General features: G+C 38.1%; 1 protein-coding gene across 2 annotated transcripts; it reads left to right on the top strand.

The window, feature by feature from the left end:
* The first annotated feature begins 8,787 nt into the window (after nt 1-8,787).
* On the top strand, nt 8,788-15,302 carry LOC114157346 (uncharacterized). 2 transcript variants are annotated; one of them, XM_028038240.1, is made up of 12 exons: nt 8,788-9,309; nt 10,796-11,131; nt 11,231-11,290; nt 11,374-11,409; nt 11,508-11,568; nt 11,655-11,761; nt 11,850-12,122; nt 12,219-12,312; nt 12,495-12,562; nt 12,647-12,892; nt 13,059-13,148; nt 13,532-15,302. In XM_028038240.1, the coding sequence occupies exons 2-12, from the start codon at nt 11,054-11,056 to the stop codon at nt 14,855-14,857; spliced, it is 2,439 nt and encodes an 812-aa protein (XP_027894041.1). In that variant the 5' UTR covers nt 8,788-9,309; nt 10,796-11,053; the 3' UTR covers nt 14,858-15,302. The 2 variants fall into 2 exon arrangements, with proteins under 2 accessions (XP_027894041.1, XP_027894042.1); XM_028038241.1 differs by lacking the exon at nt 13,059-13,148 and having other exon boundaries at nt 8,788-11,131.
* The last annotated feature ends 4,528 nt before the right edge of the window (nt 15,303-19,830 follow it).

The following is a 19,830-nucleotide window of genomic DNA, read 5'->3' on the forward strand; positions in this document are numbered from 1 at the left end:
GGAACTGTGTTCAGCTCCAAAGGAATCATATCAATCAATGTGTGAACAACAAAAGTGTCCAGTAACCACTTGCTACATGTCAGAATTGGTCAAATATTTAATGATCCAATATGCATCAGCAAATCACCAATTCAGTTCAATGTAAATAGAAATTAAATGTCGTAATATCCAGTATCAGGCAGTCTTCTAAAGACAGTGTTGCCGTCATGGTATGCTAACTGTTCCAATAGCTAACATTGGAATATTCCAATATTCCAATATGGATTTTTCTATATCTAAATGTGACTGTGCGGTGAAGCTAAAAATTAAACTACTGTAATAATTGGTGCAACAACAGTTACATTTTGTCAGAAATATTTACAAATAAAATATAAATGGGGCATATGAGATCATTTCACCTCCTCTGGGTGTCACAGACACAGAATCTGAGCACCGGCAAGAGGAGCGTTTATATCTACTAGCTGGGGTTTATTTTACTATTTTCATGATTTACTTCATTTGTAAGAAATAAGCTATGTAGGAATATATGTGTGTGCCTGTGTTGCATTGTGCGTGTTTGTGTTTGTGTGGGTCAGACACACAACGTGTCCACATTTGTGTGCTTGTGGCCTGTATTTGTGTGGCTCATAAGCATCGTGTTGATTTTGTGCTCCACTTACATGAAGCGCATTAAGGTTGTGTTTGTGTGAGTCGTGTGGAAATTAGGGCATAAGCAAATTATCACTGATATTTAAGATAAGTTATAATTTGCTTATCTTAGAGATAAGTGGATTATCTCTAAGATAATAAGCAAATTGTTACGTATCTCTAAGATAAGTAATAATTATCTTATTAATTAAGATAATTATTATTAATATGCAAATTATTACGTATCTCTAAGATAAGTAATTGTGTGTCTGTAATAATTTGCTCGTCTTAAGCAAATTATTCTCAGGTAAGAGAAGATCCTACATCATGGTCCTGCTGCTGGCCTCTGGTCTGTTGTCTCCTCCCCGACTCTTTGCTCCTTCTATTGTGACAATAAACATTTCTTTAAAATATATCAAAAGCAACAGTGAGAACAACTTTTGCAAAGAAAAAAACAGGACTGGGTTTATTCCTGGCAACAACTAGCTATCAAGCAATGCAACATGGCTCAACAGCAACAGCAAGGGCCCCTCCTTTTCCAGTTCAGGCATTCGCCTTGTTAGGCCTACGACAAAGTTTATTTGCCCACAACTGATGAAGCCAATAGGACCTCATCACATCTGCAAAAAGCAGAGACGAGATGCTAAGGCCACTAAAACGGATCCCATTAAAAAACCTTGACTGCATCTAGAAACTGGTGGGGAAGGGCAACCTGTGGAGAGCAACCTGTGGAGAGCAACCTGTGGAGGGCAACCTGTGGACAGCAACCTGTGGAGGGCAACCTGTGGAGAGCAATCTGTGGAGGGCGACCTGTGGAGAGCAACCTGCGGAGGGCAACCTGTGGAGAACAACCTGTGGAGGGCAACCTGTGGAGAGCAACCTGTGGAGGGCAACCTGTGGAGGGCAACCTGTGGAGAGCAACCTGTGGAGGGCGACCTGTGGAGAACAACCTGTGGAGAGCAACCTGTGGAGGGCAACCTGTGGAGGGCAACCTGTGGAGAGCAACTCTCACTATGTTTCTCTAATCTGAACCATTTGCAAATTCAATTTTCTAGAAATTAATACCTTTGTGAGGACAATGTACATTAGTCAATAACCCCAATTTAAATCATTTTTGAAATCCTGGGGGGAACCGGAGCACCCGGAGAAAACCCCACACTAACACGGGGAGAACAGACAAACTCCCACAGAAAGAGGCGCCTGGTTGAGAATGAAGAACGCTTTTCTGTGAAGATGCAGCGCTAACCACTGCATCACCGTGTTGTCCTTTTTTGTTTTTTAGTCTAAAATGTAAAATGTAATTTGGGGTTTTGAAAATGGTTCAGGACTGACCTGGACTCTTTAACTAGTTGCTTGTTTTAGAGGTTTTCTTGCTTTTCTCACCACAAATGTTTCTCCAATCGGAACCGTTTGCAAATTAAATTTTCCAGAAATTAATACTACCTTTTTTGAGGACAATTTACATTGGTCAATAACCATAATTTATATGGTTTTGGAAATCTGTGGGAAACCGGAGCACCCGGAGAAAAACCCACGGTCATTTTTTGGGGGGGATCTAAAATAAGAAATATATTTTGGGGTTTCAAACGGTTCAGAAATTACATTTTTTCCTAATCGCTTGACTCAGAGGCTTTTTTGCTTTTCTTCTTGAACATTTGTGGTTTTCTGAGCCCCAAACAGTGTCGTATCGTCTTCCACACTGATTTTTCTTTGGCGACTGCCCCCACTGGTTCCTGTGACAGATTTTCCACAGAGCGGTCCGTCACGTCCATGGATTCTATGTTTCTCGGCATGTTTTCCATAAAGTCATTTACCTGGTTGGGAGAGGCATCAGCAACATCAATGTTTTCTGACAGGGTTTCCTCTGTCAGACGGTCCTGATCCATGGACGCAGTGTCAGAAACCTTGTTTTCCGGGGTAGTGTCTTTCTCGTTTGGTTCTTTTTGTCTCGCAGGTCCTAATTCGTGTTTGAGATGTAATTCAGTTTTTATGTTTTCCTGCTGTGAGTTAAGCTCACAGCCGGAGTGAAGTTGTTGAAAAGCAGTCAGTTGTTTTAGGAGACTGTCTTTCTCAGCTTTAAGCTCGGTGATAATCTTCAGGTCACTCATCCTTTGCTCTGAATAAGTTTTAATCTCTTTATGTGCATCCTGCTTAAATGCTTCTAACTGATGTATTAGAGTCAAAACCCTTCCATCATATCTGGCTCCTAGTACTTGGTAAGTAACTGTTGCGAATTCCACAACAGTTTGCAGATGTTTTATTACCTTAGTTGATTGCCTTTGGAGGAAAGAGATATCTTCTGCATTTTTCTGATTGAGGATGTCCTTCTCTGCTCTGAGATCCTTGATGAGCTCAATAAGTTCATGCTTGGTTTTTTCCAAATTAGCTTCTGTCATATGACTCATTTCTTGCTGATAACCTTTATTTTGCTGTTTAAAGACAGAAACATCTGCTTCATACCTCGAGTTTAGTTCTTGGTATGAACCATTAATCTGCTCTAGTTCTCTCAACAGGTATTTCTCAGTTTCCTTGAAGCTGCTGATCTCCTTTGACATTTTCTCTATTAAATTTTGGTCCTGTCTGATCTTCTCTTCATTGACCATCTGCATGTCAGCCTGACGTTTCCTCTCACTAATGTCTGCTTCAGATTTGGACTGAAGCTCCTCGTATTTAGCCTTCATGTCGTCCAGCTCTTGTTGGAGTGCTCTGTTTTTATCTTTTAATTCCTCAATCCTTGACATGAACGCTCGCTCTGTGGCAATAGGATCTACCTTCACTGTGTCTAAGTCCTCTTGCAGCTGCTGTTTTGTTTCGCTGTCCACCTCGGAATCGATAATTGCAGGGCTGAGAGTCTCTGGATTGTTGCCCTTTTCAATTGCCTGTAGTTTTTTCTTCAACTCGATGTTCCTGCCGATGAAAATCTCCTTAAGAGCTCTCTGCCTCTCTACCTCAGCTTTTGTTTCCTCCAGTTTTGTTTGGGTGTCGTCCAGCTTTTGGTTCTGGTCAAATAATTTTGCTTTCTCCATTTTTAAAAGAGAGGCAAGTCGTTGTATCTCTATGTGGAAATCAAAGGGAGGAGGTCTGTTCCCTACCCACCCATACTGACGTCCTTTGGCTAAATCACTGATGGAACAATTTTGGCTTTGATCTGCCATGTTTTGACAAAATAATACTTGTTCAAATCAGTCTGCTAACAATCTCACTGTAAAAGCGCTTTGCGTGCGTCTGAACTCCTCAGTAGTGCAGCAAGCAATGACAAGAAGGTAGAAGTTTGTTACATAGATAGAGAGCTGATGACATCACAAGCATGACTCTAGTTGTGACATCACAGATTTTTCCTTTATCTTTGGAATGTGTTACCGTTGGTTACACTGTCTATGTTGTTATACAAGCAGTTTATGGAGAGACGTTTTTTTTGGCAATATTTACATAAAATGTGTGAATTTAGATTTCCAGATTTGTTTCATTGTGTCCAATGAAACATAAAACCTTTCAAAAGTTTTCACACACTCACACTTTTACAAACCTGAAAATTGCAAAGAAAAATGAAACTCTCCTTTAAATCTTTGTTTTAATATGTAGCGTCGCTGCTGGCTATCTGTTTGTATTGGGACTTTTTTGTCCTCCTCTGTGATTCTGTACATTCATTTTCGCGTTTAGATGTTTTCCTGTTGGCCTTTCTTTAAACCCCTCAAGAGGCTCGGCAGCACAAACACTCAGCGATGATCGAGATCAGCGGGAGCTTACATCCATCAATCAGTTCTTGGTCCATTAAGTCCCCACAGAAATATTATCTGTTTCTTTTTGTCTTTTTTTTTACTCTTGGTTTTGTGCTGCTTCTGTCTGCTGTCTCTCTTTGGATCCGTTTGGCCTGAGGTACCGGGTCTCCAGAACTAATCTAGACAAAAGTTTTCTCTTTTGTGATGTGATTAAAAGAAATGCCTCAAAGTCTTTTGTATTATTATTATTATTATTTGCTCTACAGAGCTAAAGCTGGTGGAATAATCTGTTGGTCTCCTTTCTTCGTTTTGTAGAGATATTTGATATTTGAGAGATAAGACACGCCGTGTCTTCCATTTTGTTGACCCCAGTAAAGGTTCCTCATTTCTGCCTGCTACTATGATTGAAGTCTGAGTTCTCCAGCAATCAGTGCAGAACGATTACCAATGAAACATGCAGCAGGAGATCTCTCACCTGTGCAACAACACCGGCTGTTTTACCTGGAGGTTGATACTGATGGAGCTGACAGTCTATGAAGCAACACTGACCTGAAACATAAAATATGCTGCTATAATTGGAACTCTATAATGTAATCTCAGTAAATATGTTTTATACTATGTCTGTTTTTATAAACTATCGTATCCGTAATAAAAACAGATAGGTTGCTGAATCTAGCTGATGGGTCGGTCCCGAATGTTTGGGCTGTTAGAGTCGGTTCTTTGAATTGAACCACGGGAACCGGCTCCTAGAGCCGTTCTTCATTATGAGGGCCGGGGCTGCAAACACAGTTCCTACCCAACTCTTCAAACTGCACAGTGATCGATCTGCACAGGTGCTGTAAGGAACAAAAGACAATTTTAACTCTGTTTCTCGTCCAGTAGCATAAACACTGAAATTAAGAAACCACAATCCCTGAATTAGGAGGGAATGTGGGGCAAATGTGATGAAAGATTTGCATTATTAACAAACTTCTATCACTGCTTTATCAAAGAATTATGGAATATTATGTATTTATTCATATTTTAAAGGTATGTACTTTTAGGACTGCCATCTAGTAAAAGCTGCATGAGCTGGCTACTGGTGTCTAAAACTCAGTCACCATGTCTTCTCATCTTCTGAAACAACCAGGAGGGGTATTGTGAAGCACCGCCTCACAGGGCGGGTATCAAAAAGGCTAACATGAGGTGCAAGTTGGGCGGGTTAAAGTAAGAGAAACCAGATACTGCATTCAAAGCATGATGAAGACCAGCAAGCAAAACATTCACAGAGTGGATGTAGTAGAATATCAGAGTTCAGGAGATACAGGATAGAAGATTTGACTGAATCAAGACACTGTTCACAAGTTCAGACTGGGGAACTAACTGGAAAATTGCTGGCTAAGCAGAAAAATAGATTGTATTTACTTAAATTTATACAAACCAATTTTCTCAATTACTGCAACATATAAAAGACAAGTAAAATTACATTGTGTGATTTAAGTATTGCAATCCTAAAATAACTTGAACAATTTTGTTTTTAAATGTGTTTTTTAAAATGCATTTAGTTGTACATAAACTAAATAGTGTCCGTTCATACAGTTTAGGCTCCATGAAAAGGAGAAATTACCTGTTAGAGAAGATAATATTTTTGATTGCTTTGAGATTGATGATATTTTACTTAATCTGATTATATAATCTTTTTTTTTAAAGAAAACGGATGCTTTGCATTTATCATTTCTAAGCTTTAGCATTGGGACCCTTATCAGCCACTAGGAGTGTATTGTATTTGTTAGTGAACATTAGTGAACAGCATCAATAGGACCAAGGAGCAAAAGCTGCAGATCATTTTTAAGGTAACAAAACAATTCACCATGTTGTGAGCAACTCTTAGAGCATGGTTGTGTAGTGAGTATGTTCCTTTCTTTTTTTTCTTAGGTAAAGTGTACCAATAGCAAACTTAGTCAATGTTATTATAAGTTAGGCTAGTTGTCAGAAGATGTAAGTAAGTCTCCATGAGAGGGAGATATTTAGAAAGAAACACAGATTCACTGATTCTTGTTGCGAGCTGCGGGACTTGAGTGAAAGAGTTGAGTGGTTCCTTCTTTACTCCCCAAAACAATAGGGAAGGTGTGGGGAACCTCCCTCCACCTTTTCTCAACCAATTATATTAGATCACGTAATGCTGCGAGCCTCATGGGAGGGGTGTGTGAGGAAGGTTTTGTTTAAAGTACAGTATTTTAAAAAATACATTAACTAAAATAAGAAGTAACACTGTTTATTTATTTTTATTTTATTTTACATTTTATTCTTTTATTCAATAAAAACAATCCTTAGCCAGGGTTTAAAGTAACTCTGCAAATAAAACCTTGTTTTTCAGGTCGAGCACAGAGACAGCTGAGGTGGCAAGTCTGATTATCCCACCAAAGAGCAGGAGGAGAAAGGTGTCTTTCAGACCAAGTGCAAAGTATTGGGGGGAGAGGAAGTCTAGACCACTAAAGAACAGCAGCCTTTCAGACTCACCAACAGTACAGGGCTGTGATAAAGAATTACAATAAGCCAATAACATCCACTCTATCTCATGACATCAAGCACTACCACCCACAGCGGGAAGAGGTGTCAAATTCATTAACATATAAACCCCTCATCCACCACCCTCTCCCTAATTATTCATATTCATAACCTGTCATATTGAAGTTTGATGGGAGGGTGTATCTATGGTCTCTTATATATATGTATTTTGTTTAATTGTACTTTTTTTTTCTTCATACCTTTTATGTTTCTTAATCTAAATGAATAAATCTGTGTTCCTTCAACATTTCTTCTGCAATTTCAGAATATTTGGGGCCTGCCATGCAAAGCAATGGCAGGAACCTATTACTATTCACCCAATAAGGGTTTCTTTATTCTTTATTTTGCTTCCGTGACAGTTAAAGAAGTGCTGGAGTTAGTCCACGTTGACGCCACTCCTATGCAGTCTAGAGATAGTCCAAATGACCTGAAGGATTGTAAGTACCCTTAAGTACCCTGGTGGTATCATAGATACCCACCCCCAACATGGACTATTCACATTCCTACCTTCTGGCCTGACGGTCAACGGCCACATTTACAATTGAAGAAGAATGCTAATTTGAGCCATCAGAGTCGTCAGTTTGGACTCAGGGTCTTTTGGCCCTGTTTCAGTAAGTCTGGGGAGAAATCGAAAACCTAGTACACCTAGTTAATGCGGCTCATGCCGCTGCGTGCACACCCACAAATGAGGTATCAAAACGTGCGGCAAATTCACGCCATTGGAGCTATTGCTTTTGGTGGGATTCGGAGTTACCATGGCGACATAATTCGCAACAAACGACGCAAAAACCCCCATTATAAGTCAATGGAGCGAGGACAGAAAAATCCTACAATTACCCTATTTTTGAGGATTTTCTGTGTCGTCACAAATTCACCTAGAAATGCCATTCAAATTTCATTTTGTAGATACGTCCGTGATCTCTTCGAAAGTGAAGACGGCTCGTCGATACCAATTACGGTTTGTCCACAATTTGTCTCTAAGCGACCCTCACTCACTCACAGCTCACAGTTGGCTGAGACAATTATTTACCATAGCAACGGAACTGAGGAGGCTATTGGCTGCTGGTTAGGACTAACTATGGTGGAAGACTCAGTTGAAACAGACCAGGAGTGAACTGGCCTTTAGAACTACTTGTGTTTTGGGCTTTTTATAACTGATTTAACTCAGTCACTGTTACACATGGGATTAGTTTGGAGAGTGGAAAAGCTAAAATAGACTGTTTTGCATGGGCAGCAGATAAATCCTCTAGGGATATGGGGATACAGGGAAAGTGGTACTGTGCTGCGGTGCCTCATCCAAGTACTCCTTTTTGGTTGTTTCCAAATGCAAATGTTGATCTAGAAGTTTATAACAAAATGCAGGTTAATAAAGATAATAACTGGGTAAGTTTTGTAAATGATAGAATTAAGAATATGTATAAATCCTTTATAATTATATATACAGATGGTTCAAAAGATTTAGTTTCAAATAAAACAGGATTTGCTTATGCTATTCCTGAACTAGATATATTTATGAAACAAAGAACATCTGACCATTTAGCTGTTTACACAGTGGAAATGTTAGCAATACTGATGGCCTTACAGTGGGTTGAGCAAAATAAAATTGGAAAAGTTCTTATATGTTCAGATTCATTATAAGCACTAATGTCTATTTTAAATATCTCATCTGAAATTCGTATGGAGTTAGTATACGAAATTTATGAAGTTATATTTAGAATGAAACTAACTCAAATAGAGATTAGGTTTATGTGGATACCAGCTCATAAAGATAAAGAAGGAAATGAAATGGCAGATCATTTAGCTAAGGTGTCCTTAAAACAAAGTAGAATTATGGACATAAAGTATTGTAAGTCTGAAATAAAATCAATTATTAAGAGCAAAATTAAATCTGAATGGCAACAATTGTGGGAAGAAGGAACTAAAGGTCGTCATTTATTTCATATACAAAAGAATGTAAGGAATATGGAAATAATAGGAGAACATCGAAAAGAGCAAGTAGTAATGAAAAGATTGTGCCTTGGACATACTGGATTAAATAAAACTTTACATTTGATTGGTAAACATCCAACAGGTAGATGTGAGTGTGGTATGGATATGGAAACAGTAGAACATGTAATAATTAATTGTGGAAAATATACAGCAAGTAGAGAGAAGCTAAAACAATAAATTAGGAAATATGATATAGAGACATTTAAACTTAATAAGATATTAATTAAACACAAAATAAATAAAGCGGTTATTACATTTTTGAAGGTAACAGGATTATATGTAAGAATTTAGATTGGGGGAGATGCTGTCGTACACACTCCAGCCAGTAGATGGCGGTAATACATATTAACGTTAGATGTCACCCGCCACTAAAAATCACAACGAAGAAGAAGAAGAAACTTTCCGCTTCCGAGTCTGCTTGGTAAAGGTAAGACGTGTTTGTGTTCTGTCCATAAAATATACTATTTCAATATTTAATTTAATTACTATATTATTAGAACTGCTTACAGTTGCTAAATGTTACGTGTTCTTTAAGAAATGTGATCGATTTTAAAAGTTTGACTGCTGTGGGATATTTTGTTGTGGCTCTGATAGCGTAGCTGCTAGCTTGATGGAATATTTTTTCCACGACAAAACCGGAACCACAATTTGTTCACATGTTAGCAATTTGCTAACTGGCTTTCGTGAAAGCTGTTAGGCTATAAAATCTCTGTTAACATCAAGCTGATCAGCTGAAATAAGGCAATTTTGTTTTACCTCAACCTAGAGCTATTGTGACTTGCAAAAATGGCCACAAATAACCGGAACTAGCATATTAAGCTACTTCACTGCCTCAGTTGCTTCGGATACAGATGCTCTCAGCTGCCGTCTTGTGCCGACAGTGAAAAACAGCAGAACTACATAATATTAGCTTGGTATGATGTAAATTATATTTTTTGTTTGAATTACATAAAATAACTTCATGATCTGAGTTTTTATCATTATGTTTGGCCTATCAATAATTTCAAATAATAAAACATAAAATATCTGGGTTTATTTTGTTCATCCGAACCAGAACCTCCAGGTTCTCCGTTGTTGAGTTTTACTAAAAATCAGCGGAGAAATATCTGTAGCGCAGCAGCTGCGGTACAGTCTCCCCACTAGAGTAGAACTGAACCGAACCAAACATGAACGTATTTCATCGCCTAACGAAAGACAAGGAAGCAAAAAGATTTTGGCTAAAAAAATCTAAACTTGAAAAGAGAACACAAAATGCTTTATGTGTACTAGTGTGATTGTATGGACAAAAAGCCACCTGAAGAAAACCCGCAGCCGCAGAAACTGAGTCAGTGAAGTAGCTAACTATGCTAGCTCAGGTCATTTGCGGCCATTTCTTCAAGTTGCCATCCCTCCCCCAATAACTGTGGTGTGTGGTAAAACAGTATTGCCACGTTTAAGCTGTGATAGCTCCCACATATTTTGTAGTGTAACACTAATAGTTCCCACATATTTTGTAGTGTAACACTCTGAAGAAAGCCGGTTAGCCAGTTGTTAACATGTAAACACATGTGCGTGGAAGTAACGCCTATAAATCACACAAAGCATCATGGCAGCTAGAAATTTGCTGGAAAGAAGATAAATGTTTTAGACCCACAGGAAGCTAATTAAGTGCTGCAGTGTTTTTAAGTCTCATAATTTTGTTCGTATCTTCACATGTAACATCTCTGTTTTTTTAAAGTATATTTTTAACCAAGTTGTAAAGTGTACTTATGTTTGCACCAGTTGTGAAAAATATATTGGCCTTGTTTAGAAACCTTAGAACAGTTTTAACTTTATTCTTGTATTTAAGAAAAAAAAAATTAACCTATTTTTAAAATATATATATATTTTTACGGTCCTTTTTTAATTGAAATTTATTTTGCTTGTATTTACAGCTTCTCTCTTCTGCGAGACTTTGTGATTTGGAAGTTTTCCACTGCTGCCTGCTACGAATCTCACCTCTGCATCACGACACCATCTTATTAATTCACTTATACTGATACCTCTTAATCCTACAGAGATATATTTTATCTAGATATTAAGAAAAGCACATAGTAACATTGAGTTAAAAGCATTCACAAACACATATAATATTGTTTGAATAACCAGCTTTCCCCCCCAGGTGTCTTCTTTTTTTATTCTGCTGTTACAGGATGCCACGTAGAGGACGACGCTCCGAGGCGGCTAAGGCGAGATGGAGGAAGCTGGAGAGTGTGCCGGTCGACGCAAAGGTATAACAATTACACATTGAAGTACTTGTTTTTGTCTAACTGTAGTTCTTAATGTAGTTTAGACTTTAAGCATGATTATAATCGTTTCTGTGTTTACAGCCTGGGACACCACCGCTCACAACCAGCGCTTGGAACCCGACTCGGTCTCCGCCAAAGAAGGTATGGCTGTCATTTTAAATTTTAGTAACTTACTGTTGGATGATAACAATTATTTCCTTTACTAATTTTACTTATCTCTTTAGATGTCCCGACTGCTGGAGGGTGGCCTGCCCGACCAGGTATGTTCATGACAAGTTCAGGATCATTTATTTAGAATAACCAAAACAAGTTATGTTTGTAGTTAATCTATAAATTTTTTTAAATAACTCTTTTGCAGATGTCGCCTCCCGTGGTGCGTCAGGAGGAGCCCCGCGTGCGACCGGCCTCCCCTGGGTCACGTATGTAGATAAAATCTTTGTTGTTTTGTTGTTAAATTTTCAGCTGCATAAAAGCCTAGTCTTGATAACTAAACGTTTCTAAACAGGCCGTGGGACGGGGCGTCGCCATCGGGTGGAGACGTGGCCAGCCTCCCGGGTGACCAGACGGAGCTGCAAGTTGGTTCTGCCTACTGCCGGGGCTCTGGAGAAGAAGGTATTTTTTTTGTATACATCATATACAAATCTTGGTTTGAATGACAAAATTCTACAAGCGAACTTTAATGTTTGTTTTTATTTTTCAGTTTGCTCTTTTGGTTGGTGATTCCCATCTGCGTGCTATTGTGGATGGGTATTCTACCATGCCAAAGGGCGACTTCTCCTTAGGGGTGCTTGCATCCCCCGGTGCCTCTGCGGAAGAGTTGAAGCTTGAGGTGCTGGATGCAGTTCTGCCTCGGCCCCCCGAGGTGATCTGTCTTCTGGCCCCAAGTAACAACTTAACCGCCAGCAGGACCTTCGTGGAGGCCGGAGCGGCGTTTGACGCTTTGTTGAGTACCATCTGCAACCTCTCTGCTAATGTAAGTATAACATCCACTGCATTTATCCATGATCAAATATATCAGAAAACTTGGCGTATATTAATTTTGTTCCTTTATTTGGTTTGAAATTTAAAGGTGGTCGTTGTGGACTTTCCACCACGCCTTTGCGTGGAGGAAAGTGTGCAACAGCTGCTGCGGCAGGAGTTTCAACGTGTGGCTGCTCAGAGAAGTAAGTGACGTACACAATTTGTGTTTAGACTAAAACTTCTGCAAATTTACATTTTATAGTTTTCAGGGTTCAGATCTATGACAAAATTATTTATTTTTCCTTTCGTATCTAATTGATCTCAAATTAGAACATCGTTAGTGTGACTGAAAATAAGAATGAAATGTTATTTTTTTTCTGTCTAGGTATTCGGTACTTGCCTGTCACTGAACACTTCCCGTTGAGCAGCCTGGCCTTGTGGAGCAGGGATGGCGTAAGTTGAATTGATTTTTATAATTCTATTGTAAACATTTTATTGAGGCGTACTGTATTTTATAAAATGTGTTTATAATTGTAGGTTCACCTGAGCGACCATCCTGGGATGGAGGTCCTTGCTCAGTTGCTTGAGGCGGCGATCTGCTCGCAACTTGAGTTAAGTGCATCGAAATCTCCTGCTCCTGTGATGTTGGCTGATCCCCCTCCTGGGACGGCTTCCATAACCGCGGTGAGACGTTGCCTGCCCCGGCTGGTTGTGGTTGGCGAGGTGGCTGCTCCGCGTCGTTCGGAGCCCTTCGCCTGGACTGTGGTTGGTGGTGGTCGGAAGGTACTGGATAAATGCTTATTTGATTTAATGAAAATTTTACAAGTGTATATTTCAATGTGTATATTTCACTTTTTAACATGTTTATTTTGTGTCCGCCTCCCTGATTGTCCATTTCAACTTTTCTTTAAAGTGCAGATTATAAATTAAATGGAAGTTGATTTTACAGGGAGACCTGCTGGATTCTTCCATCCCCCCGAATCCTGTGTGTTTCAGCCCAGCGTTGCTGGAGGAGATGGTTCCTGCGTCTTTTGACTTTGTAGACGTTCTGCTTTATTATTTGTGCATTTTTTATTTTTATTAAATTGAATATAATATCAAAATTTTTGGGTTTTCCAGGTTTGCTAAAAAAGTGAGCTAATATTGTTAAAGCTTAATTTCTGAAGTACAGAAAAGTAAATTTGAGATGCACAAATATGAACATATGGATTTATATTGAAATCCCACTCAATACTAGTGTAATGACAGTATTTACCATGAAGTTAATTTATCAAAATTTTATTTCAATTCATCTATTTAACAACAGAATAATTGATTACTCAGTTACAAAATATGTGTTTACAACAGGCCTAATTGGTGGTAGATAGTTATCAGGTGAATATTTGTATAAATACTGACTTTTAAAACTTTTTTATGTTACAGGCTTCTGCGCTGGAACCCGGGATCAGCGGTCCACCTGTCCTGTTGGTAAGTGCTACACATTCCCAGGCCGACAAGAGGTATGCTGCATTTTCCCGTAATCACCAGTGCACATGCATGGCACTAACATTTTTAGCTTACCACAATGAGGGGTTGCAGTTTGACACAGTGATGCTTGACAGAGTGATTGAAAAAGGAGACCAACTTTATGCCGGCGTTAAACAGCACCTGATCAGTGATGGAACATTTTGTGACAATCACTTGACGTTTGAACAGATGCCTGACCATGTACAGACCGATAGGAACATCTATGCAGTACACACAAGTGGTTTAAGGGTAGGTCCTGTTTTTGCTCGTAGCGAGAGCCCTCAAGCATCTCGACAATTGGGTTTGCCTCTTGCCCTGCAACTGGAATGTCTGTCGGAAAATGTCACCCATGCTTTCCTTTTGGTGACTCCAGAGTGCATTGCAGTTTTCAGGGACAGAAGCGGTCGGTTTGGATTTTTTGATTCCCACTCAAGAAATTCAGCAGGCCTGCCCCACCCCAGTGGAACTGCAGTAATGATGACTTTCTGCAACCTGTCTGACATGGTCAGCCATCTACTGAAGCTCTTTCGAAATCGCGGCCCCAATGCCACCTATGAGTTTGTGCCAGTAGGTTTTGACAGGGAAGATGAAGATCATCCTCAGAACTTGACTTTTCAGAACATTTCACCTGTAGCCACACAGGTAAGTCCAACTGCTTTGAAATCAGAGAGTCCGTCTGATGAGGAAATGCCTCCTTGGCTTAGGGACGTTGCAAACGTATTAGTGGAGACAGCTCCAACCGTTACAAATTTGTCAAAAGTGCCAAAAGCCAATAGAAGAAAAATTAAAAACAGGATCAAAACACAACAGAGACAGAATGTAGGAAGTAAAATGAAACAAAGTTCATCTGAAAAAGAAAGATATCTGACATCTCCAACATTTAGGACCAAAAAGCTACAGGCCTTAAAAGAAAAATACATTCTTCATCAAGTAGAGAGGAAGGATCAGTTAAATAATAGATATAGAACAGATGCATCTTTCCGGAAGAGACGAATAAATTACATTAAGGACAGATTCAATTTTGTCCGTAGCTTCAGAGACAGTCATAAAGCCAAGATGGCTGAGTATATGAGGAAACGATTCAGAGATGATCCAGTGTTCAGAAGCAGACACAAAAAAACAATGCGTGAATATATGAAGGCGAAGTATCATAGTGAGCCTGCTTATCGAGCAAAACATAAAAAAAAAGAGGCAGACTATCAAGAGAAGCATGTTCCAAAAATTTGCAGCCTCCTGACATAGCACAGGAAGTATTGTCATATGGAGAAGGGATTTTCAGCATTGCGCCGGCTCAGGGGAACAAGCCAATCTCCTTCTTCAGTGTTCCAAGACTTGAAGCAAATGCTTATCCCGTACATTTCCCAACTGGAATAAACACATTAGATGAAGCCCGCCGTGTTGCACTTTCACCGAGTATGTATTTCAATGTACGACTTTTCTCAATAGATACTCGGTTTGCCAAAGACCAGAGTTACCTTTTCTTTGCTCAGTTTGCTACGGAAACTCATATTGCCAATAATAGTATGTCCATTCAGAGAAGAAAAGGGAAACCAAGCACCAAAGATGGGAAAAATATTTCCAGCAAAGTGCTGCAGGATAAAGAGGAGTTGGAAAAACTTTTGTTAAGCTTCATTTCAAAGGGCCAACCTAATCCCATGTATAACAGTCATTGGATAAAATCAGTTATATAATGCTCAAAAGAGCAATAATCTCATGTAAAAATTGTCAAGGCTTTTATTTTGAAATTTTTGTTAAGCTTAATTTCAAAGGTCCAAACTAATCCCATGTATAACAGTCATTGGGTTAAATCAGTTATATAATGCTCAAAAGAGCAATTACCTGATTTAAAAATATTCAAGGCTTTTATTTTGAAATTATTAGTATGCTTCATTTTAAAGTTCCAAACTAATCCCATGTGTAACAGTTACTGAGTTAAATCAGTTATATACAGCCCATAGCAGCAAGTAGTTCTAAAGGCCAGTTCAGTCCTGATCTGTTTCAACTGAGTCTTCCACCATAGTTAGTCCTAACCAGCAGCCAATAGCCTCCTCAGTTCCGTTGCTATGGTAAATAATTGTCTCAGCCAACTGTGAGCTGTTAGTGAGACATGCTGGGGCAGACAATTCTCTGTTTGAGCCAGCCAGTTTCACCCAAAAAAAGCATTGGGAACAAATCCTTCCCGTTCGGGAACCGTAATACATATTCGAAAACCGTTTGAAGCGTATGAGAGGGCTATGTGTCTTCTGCGATAGTCCCGCGATTCATATCTCTACCTTACTCACAGTATTATGTTTTTTTCATGTATGTATATGGTTATAAACGTTTCACATTTATAACAAGTGGATCATCATGGCAAAGCCATAATGTTTCACTTGTGACAGTAAATCTGTCGGGCCTCACCTTGACACTCAGGCAACAACCCTGAGTGCCACACGGCCGGACAGGACACGTAAAATAAAAAAGATAGCAAAATGTTTTATTGCAGAGGCATCAGATTCTCGAATGTATTGTATTCTTTAAAGGTTGTAATTTTTTGTTCGTTGTAAACTTTACCTGTAAAAAGTTTGTAGAAATCTTTAACATAAGTTCAATATATATTTAAACGTGATCTGTTGTTTGTGTGGGTTATTTAAGTAAACATTTTTGTCACTATTATGAAGTAGATTAATTTACCTTTATAAGTGACAAAAGTCACTAATGTATAAATTTAAAAAAGTTTTAATTGACTTAAGAGAAAAATAAATTAATGTTTAATATTATTGAACTAATATAATTATTATATTATAATAATATTAATAGCATTTGGCCTATTTTAGCTTATACACTTATTTTACATATTGAATGGTTCAAGTCCATGTTAGTCAACATGCTTGTGACTCCATGCTTTTTTGTAATGCCTCATACGGAATTCTTAATTCGGAGATGCTTAATTACCATAGCAACGGAACACAGAGCAGCTGATTAGGACTACAAAAACGCATCACTGTAGTTCTAAGTATAGCAGAACATGACGACACAGAAGGTGAGAACTACAACATGGTGGTACTGTCAGTTTTTACAGAGGAGGACTGAGCTGGCCGTTAGAACTACTTGGTGTTTTGGGCATTTTATAACAGAATTTACCTAACCACTGTTACACATGGGATTAGAGTGGCCATTTAAAATGAAGATTACTGAAAATTTCAAAATAAAAGCCGTGACAATTTTTACATCACGTAATTGCTATCTTGGACTTTATGTGACTGGTTTAAACAAATCACTGTTAGACATTGGATTAGTGTGGCGACTTAATTTGAAGCTTACCGTTTTTTTCCAAATAAAAGCCTCAATATCCCACTCGGGTTAGTGCACCGCCACAGGTGGTGCACTAATATTAGCCTGCATTATCTTTTACTCTCAGGTTAGGAAACTACCTTGCACAGCAAGGCAGTTCATTAGCATGAGCCTTTTAGCTTAAATAAGCTATTAGCTATTTTTCTGATTTATTAGCCATGTCTAGTATGCTGAATGGAGTAAGTCAATTATATAAAACATGCTAGTGATGCCCCACACGCTACTGACATGTGGCATGTGGCCACATGCTACTGATATGTAGCAAATGCTAATGCTAACATTAGCATTTTGCTAATGCTAACATTAGCATTTTGGCTAATTTTAGCTGATACACTTTATCATACTGAATGGTGCAATTCCATGTTAGTCAACAGCCTTTTGATTCTCCACATGCCACTTTGGAATTTTTGAGCTAAGCTTAGCATTGATGCTAATTTCTAGCATCAGAACGCTGGGTCCAAACCAACGGGCACACTTTGGCAGGAGGCCCCGGTTAAATTTCTTCAGGAATTTTCTAGTTCTGAATACTGTTTCATTATAATCTGCCTTTAATATTTGATTGTTTTTGATTTCTTAATTCTACGATCACAGTAATTCGATTTCCTGCCGTTTTCCACTAGGTGGAGCTATTTGTGTATGCACTGTAAATGTACCAATTCACCACAGAGATGCACTGTGGAAACACAAAATGCTACCAAGTTTTTATATAATTTTCTAGTATAACTTTTTTCATTGATTTCAGTTTCAACAAAACTCCTAGAAATACAACACCGATGAAGGTTTTTGTCCATCAGCAGTGGTAGCTTCTGTTTTTGTTTCATGACTTGCTTTAAGTTTGTAAATGTCTGTATGTTTGTTCAGTAGCACTTGAGACAGATTTTATGCCAATAATAAATTTGTTTTGAGTTCTCGGTAAGGTTGTTTAATTATGGTTCCCCAAACTAAAGTTCAGTCAAAGTCAAAATTACCCACAATTGCGATCATTTTGTCATTGGAGCTGTCCGAAACTTTGAAGAACGTAAACTTGCAATTTAATTGTATGAATTTAGAAATGTGTTAATATTATGTCCTCCTTTCCCAGGGAGAATCCAGTTTAAAAAACCTATCAGGGTTAAAAATCCAGTCATTTTTGGGAGCCAACAGAAACTAGCTGAGCTAGGCAGCTAGCGACATGCTAGCCAGCTAATGTAGCCTCTCAAGCTACCTGGTAAATCAGCAAACGCAGGCATGTTTGAAAATATTCTAAAACATTATCGTTTCATTTTATTTGGCCTCTTGGATCCTATTGTTTACAGCAGAAACTGTTCAAAAAGAAAGAACGAAAGCAAAGTTGTTAAAGAAAAATACACAAAAAATACCAAAGCTAATTCTACAAAAAATGTCAAACGTTTTACAAGTTTCATGTTCAGGGACATCATATTTAAAAAACTTATTAGGGTTAAAAATCCAGTTGTTTTGGGAGCCAACACAAACTAGCCAAGCTAGGCAGCTAGTGGCTTGCTAACCAGTTTGCTAGATTAGCCTCAGAAGCTAACTAGTAAATATGGTATTGTAAATAAAGTAAAAATAAGTAGGTACAAATTCCAATTGGTTTTTCTTTTGTTTTTGTGTTTTTTTTGTTTGCGCTTCAGGTTGTAAAATAATTATTTGCTGTAAAACTTTCCTTGTTTTGTTATTCAGCAAGTTATTCAGAAAGAAACGTCTTTGTGGAAAGTCAGACTTTCAGTATGGACAATATTTGTAGACAAATATTGTCAGAAAGTTATATTTTTAAGAAACTTCTGCATTCTGTTAAATATTGTCGCGGCCTTCTATATTCCAAAACCAAAAATTCCAACAAAGGCCGTGGGTGGTAACAGGTAACTTTTTGTTTTAAGATCGCTGACAGAATTTTGGATTCATGAAAGTCAAATTTACCTGAATCCAAAATGTAATATAATATACAACCACGGTTATTTTTATGACCAGTAGGTATCCATTTTTGGGACACATAAATTATGTTAAAAAAAATACCACTCATATTTGTGTATTCAATATTATTTGGGGGTCACAGTAATGATATTAATGAAGAAATAATTATTCACTTGGAGTTTTAAAAATTACCCTTGTTAATGTCTCTTCTTCCTCTGTTAAACTTGGTAATTAGATGTTATTTTTATCTCTGAGACAGAAAGTCCAAATAAAAAAAAATTCCCTAAAACCTCAGGAAATATCCACTATTTGTAAAGACAAAATAGACTTTGTTTAATTTAAATTCTGCATGTTTAATTTATTGCCAAGCAAATTAAAAATATAAAATTATTTTTATGTTATAAAACAATATGCCCACCCTAATAGTTTCAACTTTGGGATTCTGCCTCATATTGCAAAAACCACAGACATCAATACTGTGAAATTTACCAGTCTGAAGAGAAACAAACGTAATTGAAGCAACCATCAAGGATTTCTTCTTGTTGACTGTTGCAGCATAGATACTTAACTTTAATCTGTCTCCAGATTCTCTTTTTATATTTTTATAAACTGACATTAAATAACTTGATCTTGAAAATTGTTAACTCCTTAAATCAGCTACAAACCACTAGACCACAGTTAGAACCCAGATTCATCACAACTGTAATCAACATTGATGTGAGCAAAGGGGAAAGAAAATCAAAACTCGAGCCTTTAATTATTGAATATATTGAATCAAACATTTACTAAACATCAGTCATTTCTAAGTGTTACTAAACAAGGCAACGATGCATTTTGTTTCCACCTTAACATTTATCACATTTATTAGCTGCGTTTCCATTACAAATGAGCGCAAATCTTTGTCTACATTCAGCTAATGTTAAAATCACGCGTGAATACGCTAGTTCACGCGATAAGTCATTAAAAATCAT

Source organism: Xiphophorus couchianus, chromosome 14 (genome assembly GCF_001444195.1).
Source record: "Xiphophorus couchianus chromosome 14, X_couchianus-1.0, whole genome shotgun sequence".
Taxonomy (NCBI): Eukaryota; Metazoa; Chordata; class Actinopteri; order Cyprinodontiformes; family Poeciliidae; genus Xiphophorus; species Xiphophorus couchianus.